Consider the following 21,284-nt stretch of genomic DNA (forward strand, 5'->3'; position numbering starts at 1 on the left):
CATGTTATACATATATGGAAGTATCACAATGTAACATCCTTGTACAATTAAAATGCACTAATATGTCCTATGATGAGAACAGAATAATGGTTAGATGTCAAATATTCCAGCTAAATTCAAGCCTTGGAGCATATAAGCCCTCTTTTGATGTAAATTGACCAAATTCCTTGATACAATCTAATTTATACCCCAGGTCTCCTGCTGCTCATTCTACTTCCTTTCTTAACTAGCTGAGCAATCTCCTAGGTTCCCAACCTTCCCTATACATACTTATGCCTTGTATTCCTCTCCAATGTCCTTTTATCCCTTTAACCAAACACTAGCCCTCTGTCTACTCATTGATTTACACTTTCCACATTTTCATCAAAGAATCTTTTTCTTTCTGCTTCTGTGGGTACTTGAATAATATAGACAAATTTGGTGCTGGTGGCTCATGCCTGTAATCCTAACTACCCAGAAGGCTAAGATGTGAGGATCACGGTTCAAAGCCAGCCTGTGAGACTCTTATCTTCAATTAACCACCAGAAAACTGGAAGTGGCACTGTGGCTCAAATGGTGGAGTGCTCCCCTTCAGGTGAAGAGCTTAAGGACAGTGTCCAAGCCCAGAGTTCAAGCCCCACTACTGACACAAATATATAACACATTTACTTAAATATAGTAATCTCCATGTACCTTTTCCTTAAATACTGACCAATCTGGGAAAGATTTGATTGACATTAACATTATTGAACACTTTACAAGTATAGTAACTTTCTCTGTAATCCTCCAATTCTTCTGAGAGTATCCTTTTTTCTTTTTTGGTGGGTAGGGGGTAATATCAAGATTTGAACTCAAGGCCTTCTGCTGGCTAGACATGTATTCTATCACCTGTGTCAGCTCTTTTTTGCCTTATACATTTTCCAGATAGGGTATTTTGTGGGGGAGGAGGGAGCTGAGGTTGGCTATACAACATGATCTTTCTACCTATGCCTTCTGTGGAGCTGGGATTACAGACTTGGGTCACCACTCCTGGGCTTGGTGGTTGAGATAGGTCTTGCTAACTTTTTGCAAAACTGGATTAAAACTGCAATCTCCCTGATCTCCTAGGTAGCCAGGATTATAAGAGTGTACCATCATACCTGGCCCCTTATCCCATTATCTTTCCAACAACAAAACAGGAGCACAATTCAGTGCTGGTGGTAGTAAGGACCTTTTAAGAAAGCAATACTATAAAAGATATACTTTTACTTCTATCCTCTCTGATCAAAGAAAGCACTCGAGTATTTATTGCCATTTCATAGCCATTATGTACTTAGTAGCGTCTACTTCTAACACTTACCTTTAACCAATACTTGAGATAAAAACACTCTACTATTATATCTATCATTTTTATTCTGTCTAAATGTTCTTTTTAGATTTTTTTATATAGATTTCTCTGTTGGAATACACGTTCTTAAATGGGTATCTAGAGACTTGAAAGATAGTCTTATATGATGTATGCTATGTGATACCCTCTTTTAAAAAAAATAAAAATAAAAAGCTGTGGGATAATGTTTTTCTCTGGTGTATTTCAGCCTTACCACAGTATGATTTTATGAGAAGCACTATGTCTACAAAATTATCTTTGTATATTACCTAGCACACAAAGTGAGTACTTCAGGGTTAAGGGTCTATTCATCTTTCAAAACTCAACTCAAGTGGCTCTGCTTTTTAGTTCTCCTTGGTCATGCTAAAAGGGCAGATCATGCATCTTTGAGTATCTACAGAAATCATTATATGCATGTGAAGTTTATATACTGTAGGATATCATGGTGTTTTAACTCATCTGTTGTAATTGTAACTTAAGTAGCAGTAAGTCCTAGAAAGTATATTAATTTCTAAAGCCCCCTGTAATATCTTGTTTTCATAAGTACTTAATATATTTTTGTTAAACTGATGAAGAAGCTTTATACTTCAGATTTCATATAACTATTTTTATTTGTAATATTATTTGGGGAGGGGAGAAAAGGAAAATATTAGGTAAATTAAGGAGGCAATGAGAAGTCTTCTTTGGGTTCTCTGGTGCTAAATAATAAGAGAACTTGGGAGCCTAGGGTGACCCAAAGTATCGCCTTTCTCAGTCCTAGTGGATAACTTTATATGTCTATGAAGTAAAGAAATAGTTATTTAGAGAATGATGGTAAAGAAGAAGTTGGGAATTACTACCATAAAACTTAGGTATGGATCCTGCCACTATGCAGTTCACTTGATGGAAGCTTCTAAATCTCCTGCTTTCATATACTTGTACACAGTATTGGCCATTCCTCGGGTTCTTTATTACTGTATGCTTGTACAACTGATTGTGATAGCTCTGGAAGCCATTTGTCTCAGTTATAGCTGTTATTGTAATTATAGGATTCAATTAAATATTATGTAAAGTTGAAATGTAAGTAACAAATAAGTGGGTTTTTTTCTGTAAGAAACAAGGTGAATGTTTTGTAAAGTTTGATATGAGTTGATAAAACTAGCTAGGCACCTGTGGCTCACACGTGTAATCTTAGCTACTCAGAAAGCTGAGATGTGAGGATCATGGTTCAAAATCAGCTACAGTAGGAAAGTCCTTGAGACTCTTTATCTCCAATTAACCACCAGAAAACTGGAAGTGGCATTGTGGGCTCAAAGTAGTAAAGAGCTAACCTTGAGTGAAAAAGCTCAGGGGCAGCGCAGACTCTAAGTTCAAGCCCCATGACTGGAAAAAAAAAAAAAAAAAGAGTTGATAAAGCTACTGTTCTAGGGAGCAAGTCATACTATCTAAAAGGATTATATATAGTTATAGTGCTTCACCAAAGTCTAATTTGACCCTTCATTAAAGAAATCCCGACTGTAAATCTGTCTCCAAAGAAAACAAATTACTGGTATGATTTATACAAGAAAGAGGACAAGAAACAACACGTAATCTCCTATTTAAAAACACAACAATGGTCCCAAATGACAAGGGTGTTCAATAAACATAAAGCACATTTTTTTAAAGTTTGAGGTTATATGTGTGTGTGTGTGTATAATTTATATTACAGATATTTTATGCTTGGTCTTTAGTAGGGCTGTTTTGACTACTTTATCAATTATCAATCCAGACTTCTCCCTTGTAAATTTCACAAGTATCACACTTAAGAATATCTCACAGAAGTAGCACATAAAAATTTCAGTTTGGGAAACACTACTTTCCCTCAAATCCCATATAGATCCAAAGACATTAATTGTTGGGGATTTTAACACACCACTCTCCCCACTAGATAGATCAACTCTGCAAAAACTCAACAGAGAAACCGCAGATCTAAACAGCTGCATAGATCAACTAGACTTAACAGACATTTACCGAACATTTCACCCAGCAGCAACAGAATACACGTTCTTCTCAGCAGCACATGGAACGTTTTCTAAAATAGACCACATTTTAGGCCACAAAGCAAACTTGTCTAAATTCAGAAACATTGAAGTTATACCTTGCATTCTCTCTGACCACAAGGGAATAAAATTAGATCTCAACACCAAAAGCCACCAAAGAAAGTCCGGTATCACATGGAGGCTGAACAACACACTGCTGAATCATGAGTGGGTCATGGAAGAGATTAGAAAGGAAATTCAAATGTTCATGCTATTCAACAAAAATGAACACACAAATTACCAGCTCCTCTGGGACACAGCAAAGGCAGTACTCAGAGGCAAGTTTATAGCTCTGAGGTCCTACATCAACAAATTGGAGAGATCGGAAACTAGCAATTTAATGACACATCTAAACCTCCTTGAAAAAGAGCAGCAAGATAAACCCCAATCCAGTAGACGGAAAGAAATAATCAAAATTAAATCAGAATTAAATGAATTAGAATCCAAAAATACTATAGAAAGAATCAACAAAACAAAGAGTTGGTTCTTCGAAAAACTTAACAAAATTGACAGACCCTTAGCAAACCTTATCAGAAAAAGGAGAGAACACACCCAAATTAATAAACTCAGAGATGAGAATGGAAACATCACCACAGAAACAACCAAGATTCAGAACATTATTAGGGGATACTTCTCAAAACTTTATGCTAATAAGTTTGAGAACTTGACAGAAATGGACCTTTTCCTAGCAAATATTGACATGCCAAAACTAAACCAAGATGAGTTAAACCAGCTTAACAGGCCCATATCAAGCATTGAAATAGAAACAGCAATAAGAGACCTCCCAGCTAAGAAAAGTCCAGGACCAGATGGTTTTACAGCGGAATTTTACAAGGCCTTCAAAGCAGAGCTCACACCAATACTCCTCCAACTCTTCAATGAAATTGAAAGAGAAAGCTCACTACCGAACACATTCTATGAAGCCATCATAACCCTCATCCCAAAACCAGGCAGGGACTCATCAAAGAAAGAGAACTATAGACCCATTTCTTTGATGAACATTGATGCAAAACTTCTCAACAAAATTTTGGCCAATCGACTTCAACAATTCATCCAAAAAATCATAAACCATGATCAAACAGGATTCATTTCAGGGATGCAAAGCTGGTTCAATATACGCAAATCAATTAATATTATTCATCACATCAACAGGAGCAAGAATAAGAACCACATGGTTATCTCAATAGATGCAGAAAAAGCATTTGACAAGATCCAACACCCCTTTATGATGAAGGTTCTGGAAAAATTAGGAATCCATGGAACATTCCTCAATACAATAAAGGCTGTATATGACAAACCTACAGCCAGCATTATACTCAATGGTGAAAAACTAAAGCCATTTCCTCTTAACTCAGGAACAAGACAAGGATGCCCACTCTCTCCACTTCTCTTCAATCTAGTATTAGAATGCCTAGCTACAGCAATAAGACAAGATGCAGACATAAAGGGGATCCAAATAGGGAAAGAAGAAATAAAACTCTCCCTCTTTGCAGATGACATGATCTTGTATTTAAAGAATCCCATAGACTCCACTCCCAAACTACTCAAGCTGATTCAAAACTTTGGCAAAGTAGCAGGTTATAAAATTAACCCCCAAAAATCAATGGCTTTTCTATATGCCAACAATGAGAAAAGTGTGGCTGAAATTAGGAAAGCAACTCCATTTGTAATAGCCCCACAAAAAATAAAATACCTAGGAATTAACTTAACCAAAGAAGTGAAGGACCTCTATGATGAAAACTTTAAAATCTTGAAAAAGGAAATCAACACAGAACTTAAAAAATGGCAAAACCTCCCATGCTCCTGGATTGGCAAGATTAACATCGTGAAAATGGCAATACTTCCCAAGGCTATCTACAAATTCAACGCGATACCTATCAAAATTCCACCCTCATTCTTCAAGGAAATAGAGGAGGCAATCCAAAAATTCATATGGAACAATAAAAGACCCCGAATAGCAAAAACGCTCCTCAACGGAAAGAACACTGCTGGAGGAATATCAATACCAAATTTCAAACTCTACTATAAAGCCATAGTAATCAAAACAGCTTGGTATTGGCATAAGAACAGACCTCAGGACCAATGGAATAGAATTGAAAACCCAGAAATGAACCTACAGACCTATAGCCATCTAATCTTCGATAAGGAAGCTAAAACAATAGAATGGAAGAAAGACAGCCTCTTCAGTAAATGGTGCTGGCAAAATTGGTTAACTACATGTAGAACACTAAAGCTAGATCCTTATATATCACCCTGTACCAGAATCAACTCCAAATGGATCAAAGACCTTGAACTCAAAGCAGACACTCTGAAAACATTACAGGATGGAATAGGAGAAACCCTAGGTCTCCTTGGCTCAGGTCGAAATTTTCTGAATAGAGACCCGGAAGCACAACAAATCAAAGAAAGGTTGGACAAATGGGATTGCATAAGATTGCAGAGCTTCTGCAGGGCAAATGACATAGCTGGCAAGATCAATAGAAAGCCCACCGATTGGGAGAAGATCTTTACTAGCCATACAACGGACAAGGGTCTCATATCTAAAATATACTTGGAACTCAAAAAATTAAACCACCCAAAAACAAATCCTCAAAGAAACAACTGCCCAATAAATAAGTGGGCGAAAGACTTAAAGAGAAGCTTCTCTGAAGAAGAAACAAGGATGGCCAATAGACACATGAAGAAATGTTCAACATCCCTAGCCATAAAAGAAATGCAAATCAAAACAACATTGAGATATCACCTCACTCCAGTTAGAACAGCAAAAATCAAGAACTCTAACAACAACAGATGCTGGAGGGGATGTGGACAGAAAGGAACCTTACTTCATTGTTGGTGGGAATGTAAACTTGTTCAACCACTTTGGAAAGCAGTATGGAGGTTCCTCAGAAGACTTCACATAGATCTCCCCTATGATCCAGCAATCCCACTTTTGGGCATTTACCCAAATGTTTACAAACAAGACCACACTAAAGCTACCAGCACAACTATGTTTATTGCAGCATTATTTACCATAGCTAAGATATGGAACCAACCCAGATGCCCCTCAGTAGATGAATGGATCAAGAAAATGTGGTATATATACACAATGGAATTCTATGCCTCCATCAGAAAGAATGACATTTCCCCATTTGTTAGGAAATGGAAAGGTTTAAAAAAAATTATATTAAGTGAAGTAAGCCAGGCCCAAAGAAGCATAGGTCCCATGGTTTCCCTTATTTGCAATATCTAGTATAGGTATGAGTCAAGTGGAAAAGGGCAGATAATGTGATGTTAGGAAAATGAACCCTTAAATATGTATTTTAATGTTTTCGTTTCTTTCATGCATGTGTTTCTAACGCATTTATAAGATTATTTCTTTGTTGCTTTGTATGTCCCTCCCCCACAGTGTAACCCCCGCTTTCACTATATTTGATGTCAGTATAACATGTGGAGGAGATGGGGACAAAAAGTCGTTTAAGGATTCAGGTGGACCTGTTGCAACAATGAGAAGTACAAAATGTCATGTCAAAACCAGCTTTACAATGTCGGTGTGGGGGGGGAGGGGGGTATAATTGGGTGGGGGGAGGGGGGTAAAATTGGGTGGGGGGAGGGGGGAGGCGGGGAAGGGAAGTGAAGGGTAAACAAAGGAGGAGGCTGCAATGCTTGGTAAGAAATGTATGCATTATCCTGCCCATGTAATTGTAGCCCCCCTGTACAGTATGTTCTCAAATAAAATAAAATACAATAAAAAAACAACAACAACAACAACAACAAAACAATATGTTGTAAATGATCTGTACAACTTGCGGGGGGGGGGATGGAGGAGGGGAAGAGGGAGAAAAATGAGGGAAGGGGTAACAAGTTCGGCAAGAAATGTAGTTACTCCCTTACTTATTGTAATAGTAACCCCTCTGTACATCACCTTGACAATAAAATTTTTTAAAAATCAGTGATATCCACACAGAAACTACAAAGAATTTAAAGTCAAAAGGAACAATGGCATACTTTGGGCTTTTTTTCCAATTTAGAATTCTGTTTTGTTTTTTAAAAATTATTAACATTATTTTTAAAAATTTATTGTCAAGGTGATATACAGAGTGGTTACAGTTACATAAGTAAGTTAGTGATCACATTTCTTGTCAAATTTGTTACTCCCTCCCTCATTTTTCTCCCCCTTTCCCTCCCCTACAACTCCCTGCTAAGTTGTACAGATCATTTCCAACATACTGTCTTGTGAATATTGTTGTTACATTGGTTCCCCCTTTGTCCTTTGTCTCACCATTTTGTTGTTCCCTTTCCCTTCACTATATAAAATAAATGTATATACAATACCTAGGGTACCAAAATCAAATAGAGTGACAACAGAGGATAAACCATAGGGGGAGAATACAAAAGAAACGTTAAATTACATAGTACACATTAAAAACAACAACAACAAAGAAAAAAAAAAAAAAAATTTCAGTTTGGGCTGGGAATATGGCTTAGTGATAGAGTGCTTGCCTAGCACATACGAAGCCTGGGTTCGATTCCTCAGTACCACATAAACAGAAAAAGCGGAAAGTGGTGCTGTGGCTCAAGTGGTAGAGTGCTGGCCTTGAGCAAAAGCAGCTCAGGGACAGTATCCAGGCCCTGAGTACAAACCCCAGGACTGGCAAAAAAAAAAAAAAAAAAAGTTTCAGTTTCAGTCTTTTGACAGGCACATGGTCACGGTATAAAATTTTATGGATGATAGACTGAAAGCAAAGAAAGACAAAAATCTAACTCTAACAGCAACTATTTAGTATTGCTATGCTGCTGTAATTAATAAACTAGCGTTTATCAATCTAAAATATTTTCACTATTACAATTTGCATTAGAGAGAGCCTATTACGTTATGTTGTTACTGACCACCAGGAAAAGTAACATTATATTTCCCAAACAGAATTATAAATATTTGCTTAAACATAATCTTTTTTCTTCTAAGAATATATTTATCAGGAAGTCATAATTAGTGGAAAATAAAAGGTCTTAAAAGGCTAATATGCAGAAAAATATTGAGAGGCAATTGGTGTGATATTAAGAAAAACTTGAGAATTCAAACTGATCAGATAGTTAAAGAGGCCAAAAAGGTTTTGTATAATTTCTTACATTTGCATATTTTCTAAAAATTCATAATGAGATAAAATAATTGTTTAATCTGTTGGGTCTAGCTACTTTGGCAAGTTATCTTGCATGCTAACTAAAAAATGCTAATTTTACAAAATAAGTCTTATTTCAAATTACTTAGATTAAAGTGTCAAAACAAGTGTTTGAGATTGACATTTCATGTGGTAGTCTATTTATACTGCTCCATGAGTATTTTAGAATTCATCCATATTCTAGTTCTCATACTGAGTATGAGAGTATACTCTAAAGTATACTCTAAAACTGAACAAAAAGACCCAAAGATTTGCCCTAAAAATATCTTTATCACATATTCTTATAAACATACACTTTCCCCCTTTCCCATTAATTCTTAACAACATAATATAGAAACAGTTTGGTCCCCTGCTCCCCCAAATATGTTAAATAGCTAAAAACAAAACTTTCTCAATACTAAAATATTTCAATTTCTCTTTACTAATTGTAAACAAAATATAATATTGGGTAAGAAATAATTAGTAACATGAATGAATCTCATAGAAAATTGCTAAATAATTGTTCAAAGGCTAGAGAAAAGCATACTAGTAATTTGAATTCTACTTTTTAATCAAATACAAAATTTTTATTAAGAGAGGAAAAAGGAAAATAAAATATAAACGTTTGAATCATTAGTTATTGTGATAAGGCAAAATAGTTTTTCCTTTCTTCCTTCCATTCTCCCTCCCTTCCCATTTTTGTGCATTCTACACTTGAGCCATACCTCCTGTCTAGCTTTTTTTCTGCTCAAATGCAGATAGAGTCTCACAGACTTTTCTACCCTGTTTTGTTTAAATGTGATCTCAACCAAGTTTCAAGCCTCACAGCAGGTAAGATTATGGTCATTGAGCAATGTAAATTAGCAAAGCTATACTTAAATAAAAATATACATACCTAACTATATGTAAAACAAAGGGAAATTGCTATATAAATATACATATATATTCCCAGTACATTCTTTGATCAACACTAATTTGAAATAGAAACTGATCACTGATTACCAGTAAAAACAAAATGTCCTTACTCCCCACAAAGTACAAATAAAATAGAATGTAGTATTATGTTTTGTGTATAATTATACAAGTGTTTATGTAAAGAATTTTTATTTTAGGGGCTGGGAAGTTGGCTCAGTGGTAGAGTGCTTGCCTTGCACACATGAGGGCCTCGGTTCAATTCCTCAGCACCACATAAGCAGAAAAGGCCAGAGGTGGTGCTGTGGCTCAAGTGGTAGAGCGCTAGCCTTGAGCTGAAAAGCTGAGGGACAGTGCCCAGGCCCAGAGTTCAGGCCCTACGACCAGCAAAACAAACAAACAAACAAAACAAACAAAAAAAAGAATTTTTATTTTAAATGTTATTAATGAGTAAAAAGATACTGAGACCTGGTCCTTTTTACTGGGTATGTTTTTACTGATAACTGCAGATTAAACTTTTACTGTTTTTGTGTCTGTGCTAAAGACAGTATTTTTATTTCCTTTTTCCAACATACTGCAATTCTAAAGTGTTTTAAAAGAAAGTAATAATTATAAGAAAGACACAGGTGGCTCATGCCTGTAATCCTAGCTACTCAGGAGTCTGAGATCTGAGAATTGAGATTCCAAGCCAGCCTAGGCATAAAAATGTGAGACTTCAATTAGCCAGCAAAAGCCCCAAGTAAGGAAGGGTGGCTCAAGTCATAGAGTACTATGTAGAGCTTTAAGAAAAAAAAAAAAAATCCAAGCAAGAACACAAAGCCCTAGTACCAACACACACACACACACACACACACACACACACACACAAATACACACACACACACACATACACACACACACACACATACACACACACACACAAGAGAAAGATCAACACTTTGCTCATATGTTGTATAGAAGCATTGACATAGCAGACATGGGCATAATTTCATGAATAATTAAAAATGAAAGCATGTAATATTTTATGGAAGAAGTACCTGGATTAGATGAGGCAGTGCTTTTAGTGTTAGGCAAAACCAAATCCCCAGCTTGCACGGAAGCAAATCATGCCACTGTGGTTTTATTAGCAATCTGAAAGTGGGAAGAATCCAAAAACATCACCATATAGAAAAAACTGGGAAAGAAAGCATATTTTAAAAGCTCACAAATTATTTTCTGAATGCCTATCTCAACAAAATAAAAGTATTTACTAAATACTTATCACTTATTCTGACTTATTCTAACATGAAATGCAATAGTTACAACAAATTCAATACATATAGCAAGTAAGAGAATCTAGGCCAAAATTTTGGGAAAGAGGCTCCAAACCAAATTATAAAGAAACAAAAGCTTTCTTTGTAACCTGGGCTATCATTGTTTCTGCAAAATGAATTCTTAAACCTTATGATTACTTCAGCTATAAAGAGTAATCATCTTCAGTATTCCCAAGTGCTGACAAGCAGATATGAAGACTGTAGCATAAACAAACCAATACATAAAAATTAATGTCATTTGCAGTTCACTGACACATTATTCACTGAAGTCATCAGAATAGAAGCTGGGCGGAATAGTCTCTGATCTCCACCCTACATTGATCTAGTTTCTGCCCTGCTGTGTGACTTGTTTAAACCCTTTATTTCTTTCTATGAGTCAATAAAAGAAAATGGTGGCATCTTTCTGAGTGAGTGCACTGTGTATCACTCATGGTCTCTCTAAGTGAAGAGATAGTATAATGCTTTGTTTCTAAAGTTTAGTGTAAAAATTTAAAGTGCAAGAATATATATATATGTATGTATATATATTTAAATTATATATGTGTATACATTTATATTTATATGTGTGTATAGTTAAATTATATAGTACAAGAATATATATACATATATACACATATATACACATATATACATAGAGAGAGAGAGAAAGAGAGAGAGAGAGAGAGAGAAATATATAAGGAGAGAAAACTTGCAGGGATTATGCCCAAGGTTAGAATGTATTTTATAAACCATGGCACATTAGTCTTTATAAACCTACTATAGATGTAAATAACAATATATCTGAAATACGTATCCATACAAAGTTGAAGCCCATTAAAGATATACTTAAGAGTTTCAAATTATACAGTATTTTTTATGCTCTTACCTTTCATTTTTTTCTGAAGCACTGAGTTTTGATATGTCCATACTTTTGCCGCCTGTTTTTTTTTTCTTTTCTCTCTTTTTTCTACTAAGAAGTTCATCCTTAATGTGGAAAGAATTGTGGACAAAGTTATCTTAATATGTACTCTTCAAAGGTTATCAGGACTCTTCTGTGAAGAGTAAGCCCTTTAGAGGGGTATTTATGCAAATATATGTAGGGTCCAACATAATTAAGTAAAACAATCAATCTTTCACAATAACTGTTGCCATGGTATCCAGGTCTTAAACACACATGAAGTTCAGCACTGTCAGTCATGTGCATCTCCATAGCAATCAAAGTTTTCTAAGAAGGCAAAGCATTCAATTTACTTTTTCTCATTCATGCAACTTTAATGTCACTTCAAATAAAATGAGTAAATAGATGCTAATTCATGAATAAATGTTTGATTGTCTTTAACAATAAAACTCCACAGCAAATAAACTCAAAGCACCATATTAAGCCAAGTATAATATTTTGGACACACTGATTTTTAAGTCATAAAATATATTCATTTAAATACTATTTAAATATTTTTAGAATATCCATTATATAAGGCCCATGACAAAAGGTTTCTAGAGTCAATCTTACATTATAAATAATTCTATTCAAAAGGTGATAATTACTAAAGTATGGCTCTCTCTCTATTACCTTGTGATTTTCAATGACATATTTGGGACTTCACAAAGTTTTCTAACAGAAAAACTCTATTTTTTTTAAGACTTAAAAAAAAATTATGTGTTCTTAGAAATAAATCAAACAATAACTACTGTTTTTGTAAAACTATTAAAATGAAAAGTAGAAAAATTAAAATTTCAGCACTTGAGAAATAAATATCTGAAATTCCATATAAAATGAAGGAAGTCAGGTTATTTGATTTATCATCAATACTTACCAGCTGTTTTTCAAGGTAGATGGACCAAACCACAGCATAATGACCCACTGTGAGAATAATGAACAAGAGTAATGCCAGCTCAGCGTTGCTCATTTTTCTCACCCGCCTGTAGTAGAATACAGGCTGTCTCCAATCTGGAAGTCCATTGATCAGAATATCATCATACCTACAGTAACAAATATAACAGTTTTCATGGGAAGTTTAAGATTAAAAAAAACAACTCTATTCATACCTATATTTAAAAAGAAAAATATTTTTTTCCAAATTGATACCGTTTATGTAGACTGCCAACATTACAAAGTCTAGTCCATGGCTGAAATACTGACAACCTTCAAGAAGGCACATACTACTAAGAGTCTGTGGATCTCAGATCTTGTGTATTACAAGTGATACAACTTCTGGGAGGACACTACATTATAGTCTACCTGTCTACAGCAGTCTCTAGGAAAATACTCATCACAGACGTCAGCAACAAAAGGAGAAAAATCAAGTTCAAAGCTATGCATTACTATGTATTACATGTTACTTGGATTAAATTTAGAATAAAATTTTCAGTCAGTGCTTTTTTTCTACTCTCATACTACGTGGTTCAAAGATGAAACATTTATACATATTATTTTGCCAAATAGGTTAGTGGGATAAAAACCTATAAAATGTGCACCTTTTGTTTTTATTTTCAGCTTCCTTCTGAAATAAAAAAATGTAGACTAGAAAGGATCATGGAAACAACCAATATTAACATCACATTTACAATAAAACTATTTGTAAACTTAAGTGGCAATTCACTCATTTGTGGCTTTTGCTGGAAGGAAAGAATATTAAGCAAACCTTATTTTAAAAGCTATTTGAAAACAAAATTTCAGATGAATTTAAATTTCAATTTAACTGTCAATTATAAGGCAGATATTTTTAAGGATAAAACTAAGAAGTAACATTTATGACTGTGAAGCTCAAAAAAAAATGATCACAAAAACTATGTTCAACACACACAACCTGTTAATCTTAATTCAACACAACTCATTAAATATTCTAATCACACTATTTCCAGAAATAAACCTTCACTGAAAGGCCTAATTTGGTGCAACACATTGACCAAAATATTTTAATTAAAAATATTCTGAGTTAGTCGCAGCCCTAATTACAGGAATAGAAATAGGGCCTACATTGTCAGGCAGGTCAGTAGAGCTCAGTAGTAGGTTTTTCTCAAGTAAATTGACCGATCTAGGAATAATAGCGCAGCTGCTAAACTGCCAGTCTTGACATGTAAATCAATTTAAATGCAACAACTGCAGTAGCTACTTTGATAGTTATTAAAATGATACCTTGGAGATACGCTAAAAAAATAAAGCAGAGGGTTTATTAAAGGAAACTTTATCAGTAAAAAAAACACAGTTATTAATGTGAAATATTTTATTAGTGGATCTAAAATGCCTGATTTTTAAATCAAGTTTGGTTATTAATATTACTACCACAGAATAACCAAATATTGAAGGCAAATGACATTAATTACTACTAAACTCTTAAAAGGCAAACTGTCAAAATATGGTTGTATATAGTAGCAAGGTCAGACAAAATTTGGTGTTAAATATTCTTTTACAATATTTGTAGCAATTCCTGAATACTAACATCAATATAAATATAACATGACTCCACAAAACTATCATTTTTGTCTTCAAAGATTAGTATTTAAATCTATCTTTAAGAACAACACATTTTAAATTAGACAGGGGTAGGTAAAAAGACTTCAATTACTATAAAATAAGATGCTATTTGAATGAAGTCTGATGGATGTTAAGTTTGATGTTTATTCTAAATCTTATTTCACTTCATATTTGTTGAGAGGATAAAAAAGGTGAATATAAAAATTAATTTTAACAAATCTCTACTATGAAATAACTAAATAGAAAAAATTATGATTAACAAAGAACATCTAGGAAAGGAGAGACAATTTCCTAGTAGCATTACTAAGAATTAACTTTGTTTTAGATCTGAACTGCATCAAAAGAAAACACAGCTGAATTCATAGCTAAGAATCTCCTATCAAATATTTTGTCAACATCATGGCTGAAAATGCTAAGTATCTATTAATAGCTATTTTTCTGCCCTACATATAAAAGTGTAACTAGTGTATAATCAAATTCAAGATAGCAAAACCTCAAGCACTGAACACATTAAACAAAACCAGATTATTTACTTGGCTGTGTCTGCTACTCTAAACAACAGAGTCCAAGGATTAAGTTTAGAATCAATGCTCTATTGATTTTACTATTAATGAACATTATGGCTCACATGACTGGCCATTTTATGGGAAGATAGCTTCTATTATAGTTCACTTTTTAGAATATATGCTATTAAAAGATAAATTACTGCTTTCCTGATGAAATGACAAGTACACAAGTTAAGATGCACAGATATGATTTGTTATTTAAGAAAAAACATGGTTGAAAAAATGAAATTTAAAATGCTGCTTTATTATACATTTAATATTTAGTTCATAGCAATGTTAAAATGCTCTGTAACTGAGAATGATACATTCTTAAATATGCATTAAAACCAGGTTAAAAATGTGAAAATGTATAAACATCATATAAGACAGAAGTAAATCTCACAACAAAATATCAATACAAAACACCATATGGAACTAAAAAGTTATTTTCCTGAAACTTAAGGACTACATTAATTATCAATTCCACATACCCAACATATGGCCAAACTTATGTTTACTTAGCTTAATTTTCTTAAAATGTACATATAAGCAAAAAGTAATTGTTGCATAATATTTAGCTTGATTTTCTTAAAATGTATAAGCAAAAAAAACCGATTACATAATCATTAGTGAGTTACATACTAGAATCTCAACACTGTGAAACAAGTCAATTCAAAATTTTTGAACTACTAGGAAAAAGCAGTCATATAAATTGATAGTAGCATATTTTCAAACATAAATTAGTAAATACACAATAAAACAGAAAATTCACATAGTATGAAAGTGAATAAGTAGTTCTACTACTCCCCTAAAGAATTTTCATCATATAAAGCTTAAATTATAAGCTTAAATGAACAACAACAACACAATTTGATTTGGGTAAGATTTCAAACCTTTTAGAACAAGTTAATTATACAGAGACCATAAATAAGACTAAAATTATATGTGTCTGCCCAAACTGTGTATCTTGTACATGGTATGTGTACCTCCAACTTAAGGAAGGTGCCAACATTAAAGTTCTTCTCAGAAGGTGCTTATTCTGTTTTAAACACATTTGTAATCAAATTTCCAATATCTACATAATGGGTCTATACATGTTAAAAGATCAAGGCTAATAACTATTTTTAATTGCATATATAAATAAAACATGATATTAGTAGACTAAAATATATTAAGCTTCTAATAAATGTAGTAACATAAATAAAATAGACAAAAGGAATTTTAAAGCATGGCCCTAGTGGCTCATGCCTATAATCCTAATTACTTGAGAGGCAGAGATCAAGAGGATCATGTGGATTAAGGCTGGTCTGGACAAAAATTTGTGAGATCTCCATCTTGACCAAAAAAAGCTGGAGTACACAATGTGTACCTGTTATCTCTCAGGAATGTAAGAATTCAAATAGGAGAATTGCAGTCTAGGCCAGCCCAGGCAAAAAGTGAGATCCTATTTGAAAAATATGACAGCAAAAGTGATAGACTACTTTCTTGGAAAGCTCAAAGCCAGCAGTGAGCTAACAAAAACAAACAACAAATTGGAATATTGGTTAAATTCATAATAGATCTTTAAACAAAAGTAAATACGTTAATAATACTAATGACATAGGTAAAGACTGGTACCCAATACTTTAGCTAAAAAACAGCTATACAGGATCATAGTTGGGCCACTGTTCTCCCAAATTAGCAAGTTTGCTAAGGGGTTTAGGAAAGGTTGCTATACCAGGAAAACCTGTTATGTTCATGCTATACAGCCTATGCCTTTGAGGGCAGCTTAAAGTTCATTCAAAATGGTACCCCTAGGAATCTAGGAAGTGAACCATATGTTTATAAAAAGACATACGTGAATGTTCATAGCATCACAGCTCACGAGAAAAAAGTGTTAACAATTCACAGGTCCATCAACTCATAAATGGATGAACAAAGGTGTTATATTTACACAATGGAGTACTATTCAGTAATAAAAAGAGAATGAACTAACAGAATATGCTACAGTATGGAGGAACCTAACAACACGGTAATAGTAAGAAGCTATATGCAAAAGATTCATATTATGATGAACAGAAAAGACTATAGGCACATAAAAAGTAAATCAGCAATTGCCTGGGACCAGGGTTAGATTAGAGAATGCCTGCAAATGGGCTTCTTGGCATTTTCTTTAGTGATAAAAAATGTTCAAAAACTGGATTGTAAACTGAAAGCTGGGGACTCATGCTACTCAAGAGGCAGAGATCAAAGGATGTGGTTCAAAGACAGCCTGGACCGGAAAGTCCCTGAGACTCTTCTCTCCAATAAACTACAAAAAAAAAAAAAAAAAAAAAAAAAAAAAAAAAAAAAAAACTCCAGAAGTGGAGCTGTGGCTCAAGCTGTGGCAGAGTGCTGGACTTGAGCAAAATAAGCTCAGGGAGACAGCACACAGGCTGAGTTCAAGTCCAGGACCAGCACAAAAATACAAAAGAACTAGATTATGGTGCTGGCACGTACAACTTGGTCTGTTAGCTTATCTCACTGCTGTTTCCTTTTCTACCACCAAAATGTAAATAATGCATCTGATTCCAATGAAAATTTAATTGTATGTATGGAAAATAAATAGCTAACATATTTATGACAATTTTCCAAACTGTAAATTTCTAAAAGCTTCACTTTTAAAAGCACTTATTTCATGAATACTATGGTAAATAACTGCAAAATGTATTCTTGAGTTCTACTATTAGATGATCATTTTTCAAGAATAAAGCTGAGTTCTTTTATTTTTAAGGAATTATGATTTTTAGGTAACCTCAACAGACATGCCTTTCTCTTATTGGTCTAAATTCTGATAGGTCTCCTGGCCTCAGGCGAAGGCTTTAGAGAAGTGATTCTCAGCTTGATTAGTTAAGACTTTTGCCTCAAGGAAAACCAGTTACCAAAGAGTTACTAGTGCCTCTAGGGGTACAAACACTACAGCTACTGGTGTTAACTGTCAGATCCACTTTTTCTACCAACACTTTACAATAAATGCAGAGGGAACTAATCCTGAAAAGATGGTACAAGAGGTTATCTTAATGAAGAAACAACTTATATGTAAGAAGCTATCTGAAAAGGTAGAAATAATTTCAATAATTGAAAGAAACTGACTCCTAAGACAGCAATGAGGTAAAAGACAAAATGTGATGCCAAACATGTGAGAAGTCTCAATAAAGCTATTTCACAGACACATTCTTGATGTATGAAACAAAACTAGGGGCTCACTGGAAGAAATCAACTAGGAAATGTGTATTGAATGACCAACACTTCTTTCAACACACTTGGAGAACTGTTTCAACACAATAGATTATCTCAAACCAGAGGAATGTCTGCTATGATACCTGGACCAACGCCAGTCCTGGTTATAAAGCAAAGACCACATCAAGAGAATATCTTAAATTGCTGCTTAGCAATATGACAAACTGAGGCATTCAAATTAAGCAGTTATGATGAGAACCAGAAGTGGTAGCTAACATTTTTGGATGTAGAATAATCCTAGACAACAAATTTGAAGGAAGATTCAGATTGTCATGTACTATTAAGTTTTGGGGTTGTTTGTAAGCGCTCCATAGACAAGATATAGATATTTAGGCTACCTTGAGCTTAAATCTCAAATATCTATGTTCTTTTTAAAGTAGTCTATTATTGTAGAGCAACATTTTCAGATTTCGGATGTGGTTCACTATTGTCTCATAAAATCACTTTAGTAGACTACAATCAATACTGTTTTTTTTTAAAAAAGAAAAAAAAGATTAGACAGCTCAGAATAGAAAAATCAGTATCACAGTAAATGTCTTATGAGACTTATTTCAGTTGTATGTGTGTCCATGTGTGTCTTGAGATGTGGTTTCAAATGTACTTCTTATTTGTGTGTCTGACTTTTAAAACTTTGAAGTCCCCATAATTGTTATCTACATTCCACACATTCTCTAGGAGTACAGGAAAAGAAAGAAGCCTCTGGAAATCTCATTGGCATGAACCACTACAGAAATACATTACTACTCTTCTGAAAGATTCACACAGAATTCTGAGTTGTCTCCACTCTGAGGTTTACCCTAAACATAATCACTGGAGCAGATTAAGAAAAGGAAAGAAATGAGAAGAGATGAATATTTTCTTCCTAACCTTCTACAGGCTCATTTAAGTCTATTCTCTCATTCACAAATTGGCTTATTTGGAGAATAAAGAATCATCAAGAAACTATACTAACTTGACTATAGCTACCAGGCTAATTTTAAACATTTAAGGAAGGGTCGGGGAAGAAAGATCAAGTACAGATAGGAGCTATTACTGATACATTGAAAAGAATGGACATTTGTTTAAAGCCAAGTAGTACTGCATTTCCTAGGACATAAACATCCATGTTAAAAATGTCATCTAATTAAAAACTTGCTAACCTTATGTGTTCTAAAATCTAAAAGTAGTGGCTCAACCCATTGACTATTTTCAATAGAAATTAACTCTGATTTAAACACACATTTATGAAACAATGCATTTCCTGGCAGAAATAAATACAAAATACTAACTAAAATGCTTGAGACTTTACCCTTTCCTTTTAAAAGCTGTGGCATGGAACTTTAACATCTTAATTCAAAAGCACAAATGAACACTCACCTCTGTCTTCTTTCATCATCCTTTAAAACTTCATAAATGGCCACCAACTAAAACAGAAGCATTACTTTAAAATAAAAATACTCTCAACTAAAAAAAAAGCACACAGGAGGGTGAACGCTGTAAAACGCACATGCAGAAAACCCTATTTGCCCAAATGAAACCAACAGTAGAAATCTTAATTATAAGTAACATTTTGTATCTTTGATAACACTTTTAAAAGTTTTAAGATATCTGAAATCTAAATGAATCTCTGGGGAAAAAAGTATGTAATAAGAATAGTTTATTTAAAAATATGCTTCTTAAAAGCAAAAGCTACATTTTATAGACAATATAATTATGACAATTATGACTGTCCAACAATTTAAGAGATTAGAGTAACAAAATGTTGGTGAAAAGCTATTTCATAAAAAAGAAAATATGTATGCTATGTTTTTGACTATTTCATTTTCAAATGGAAAAATTCTACATGTAAGTTATTATTTCTACCACAGATGTATTTATTAGCACAACAGTCCCCAAATATATGTAACAGCATATTTCACTTACTTGTCTAAACTGAGTTTCTGCATTGTCATCTTTATTCTTGTCTGGATGTAAAGTCAGTGAAAGCTTTCTATATGCTTTTCTGATGTCTGCAGATGAAGCATCCTGGAAGGGAGGGGCAGAGGGAGGAATACAAAGCAAACTTTGTCAGAGAAAGAAATTCCCAGAACCTTGTTAAGATCTGAGAAGACAGCCAACCAAGTGCAGGACCCCAGGCAATGTAATTTGAGCAATCAGTCTAACAACCAGGCTAAGCAGCTAGTCTGACCCACATGACTGAACAATTATTCAATATAATTTGGCTCTCCTCCTAACTTTTCATTACCATACAGTCATTTAAAGAAGACAGTATTTGGCAAAACTTTTCAAACACTTGCCTTTCTAAAATTAACCAATAAATCTTTTTCAGTAATTAAGAGATCAAAGAAACAAATTAAAAATTAATGCATCTGTGTGCCTCAAAGGTCTTTGTTTAGAATCTTAAAGCCAGTTTCTGAATCCCATATGCACTTTATTGTTATTTATGCTGAATCTACTATCCAGCAGCAACCAATGGAATCCCAGTTTTACATTTCAAAAAAGTTATGCCCATTTAAAGACAGCTACAGTTCCATTTATTAAAAGTAGTTATAATTAAGAAGTTATTTTTTAGTACTTTAAGGAGTAATTTCAATGTTGTTCAGTGTTTCTAGTCTGGTTTTCAGAAATAAATTTGTAAATCATTTTTACACTGTTAATATAGCTTAAATATATTCAACAGGTCATTGTGACTCAGTACTTCAGATAAAATAGGTGTTAAATTACATTTTACATATTCTTGTGTACATAGGTAGAATTAGAAATCATAACTACATAACCAGTGTAAAAGGCAAAGAAATATACTGTTAAAATTAGGGTTTAAGATTTTATCTCCACTAGGTTTAATCAAATTCCAATAATATTCGAGACAAAATGATAGCTATTTGTTCAGTTAATTCCAAAAAACTACTTTTACTAAAACATTCCAACAACCAGCACAAAAATCTATATACCTAGTACTAAACTGTTGTTTAAAAAATAAAGTTGGAGAAATATAAAATGAAACTATAATTAGTCAAGCTTTCCTTTATGAAATATTATTTTCCTTAAGTTTTCTGGACCTTATTGCTTCAGGCTAATAGGGTACCCCAAGTCTGAATATTTTGTGACTATGGAAGGCTAAGGAGTTATAAAGTGAGCAGAGTAAGCACTGTAGGTAATAAGGTTGTATCTTCCATTCTAATTGGCTAAATGAAATAGATGTGCTCCTTATATTAAACATATAAATAATGTGATAGAAAGGGATGATTATTTAACAGAAAAATGTGATGAATCTTTTTTGTTG

At 33.8% G+C, this 21,284-nt stretch overlaps 1 protein-coding gene across 2 annotated transcripts in view; it reads right to left on the reverse strand.

Annotated features, from left to right (window-relative positions):
* Positions 1-21,284, reverse strand: part of Dnajc1 (DnaJ heat shock protein family (Hsp40) member C1) — a 189,185-nt gene that overhangs the window by 101,900 nt on the left and 66,001 nt on the right. For both annotated transcript variants that reach the window (XR_011365605.1, XM_069990497.1), the window contains exons 2-6: positions 19,925-20,026; positions 19,379-19,425; positions 12,559-12,724; positions 11,631-11,728; positions 10,490-10,583 (exon numbers count right to left, since the gene is read on the reverse strand). Coding sequence is in view for 1 of the 2 variants with exons in the window: in XM_069990497.1 (XP_069846598.1) it covers positions 10,490-10,583; positions 11,631-11,728; positions 12,559-12,724; positions 19,379-19,425; positions 19,925-20,026 (507 nt within the window). In the remaining variant the exon portion in view is untranslated. The remainder of the gene's footprint in view (positions 1-10,489; positions 10,584-11,630; positions 11,729-12,558; positions 12,725-19,378; positions 19,426-19,924; positions 20,027-21,284) is intronic.

This window comes from Dipodomys merriami, unplaced genomic scaffold, assembly GCF_024711535.1.
Source record: "Dipodomys merriami isolate MVZ:Mamm:240054 unplaced genomic scaffold, mDipMer1.0.p SCAF_4, whole genome shotgun sequence".
NCBI lineage: Eukaryota > Metazoa > Chordata > Mammalia > Rodentia > Heteromyidae > Dipodomys > Dipodomys merriami.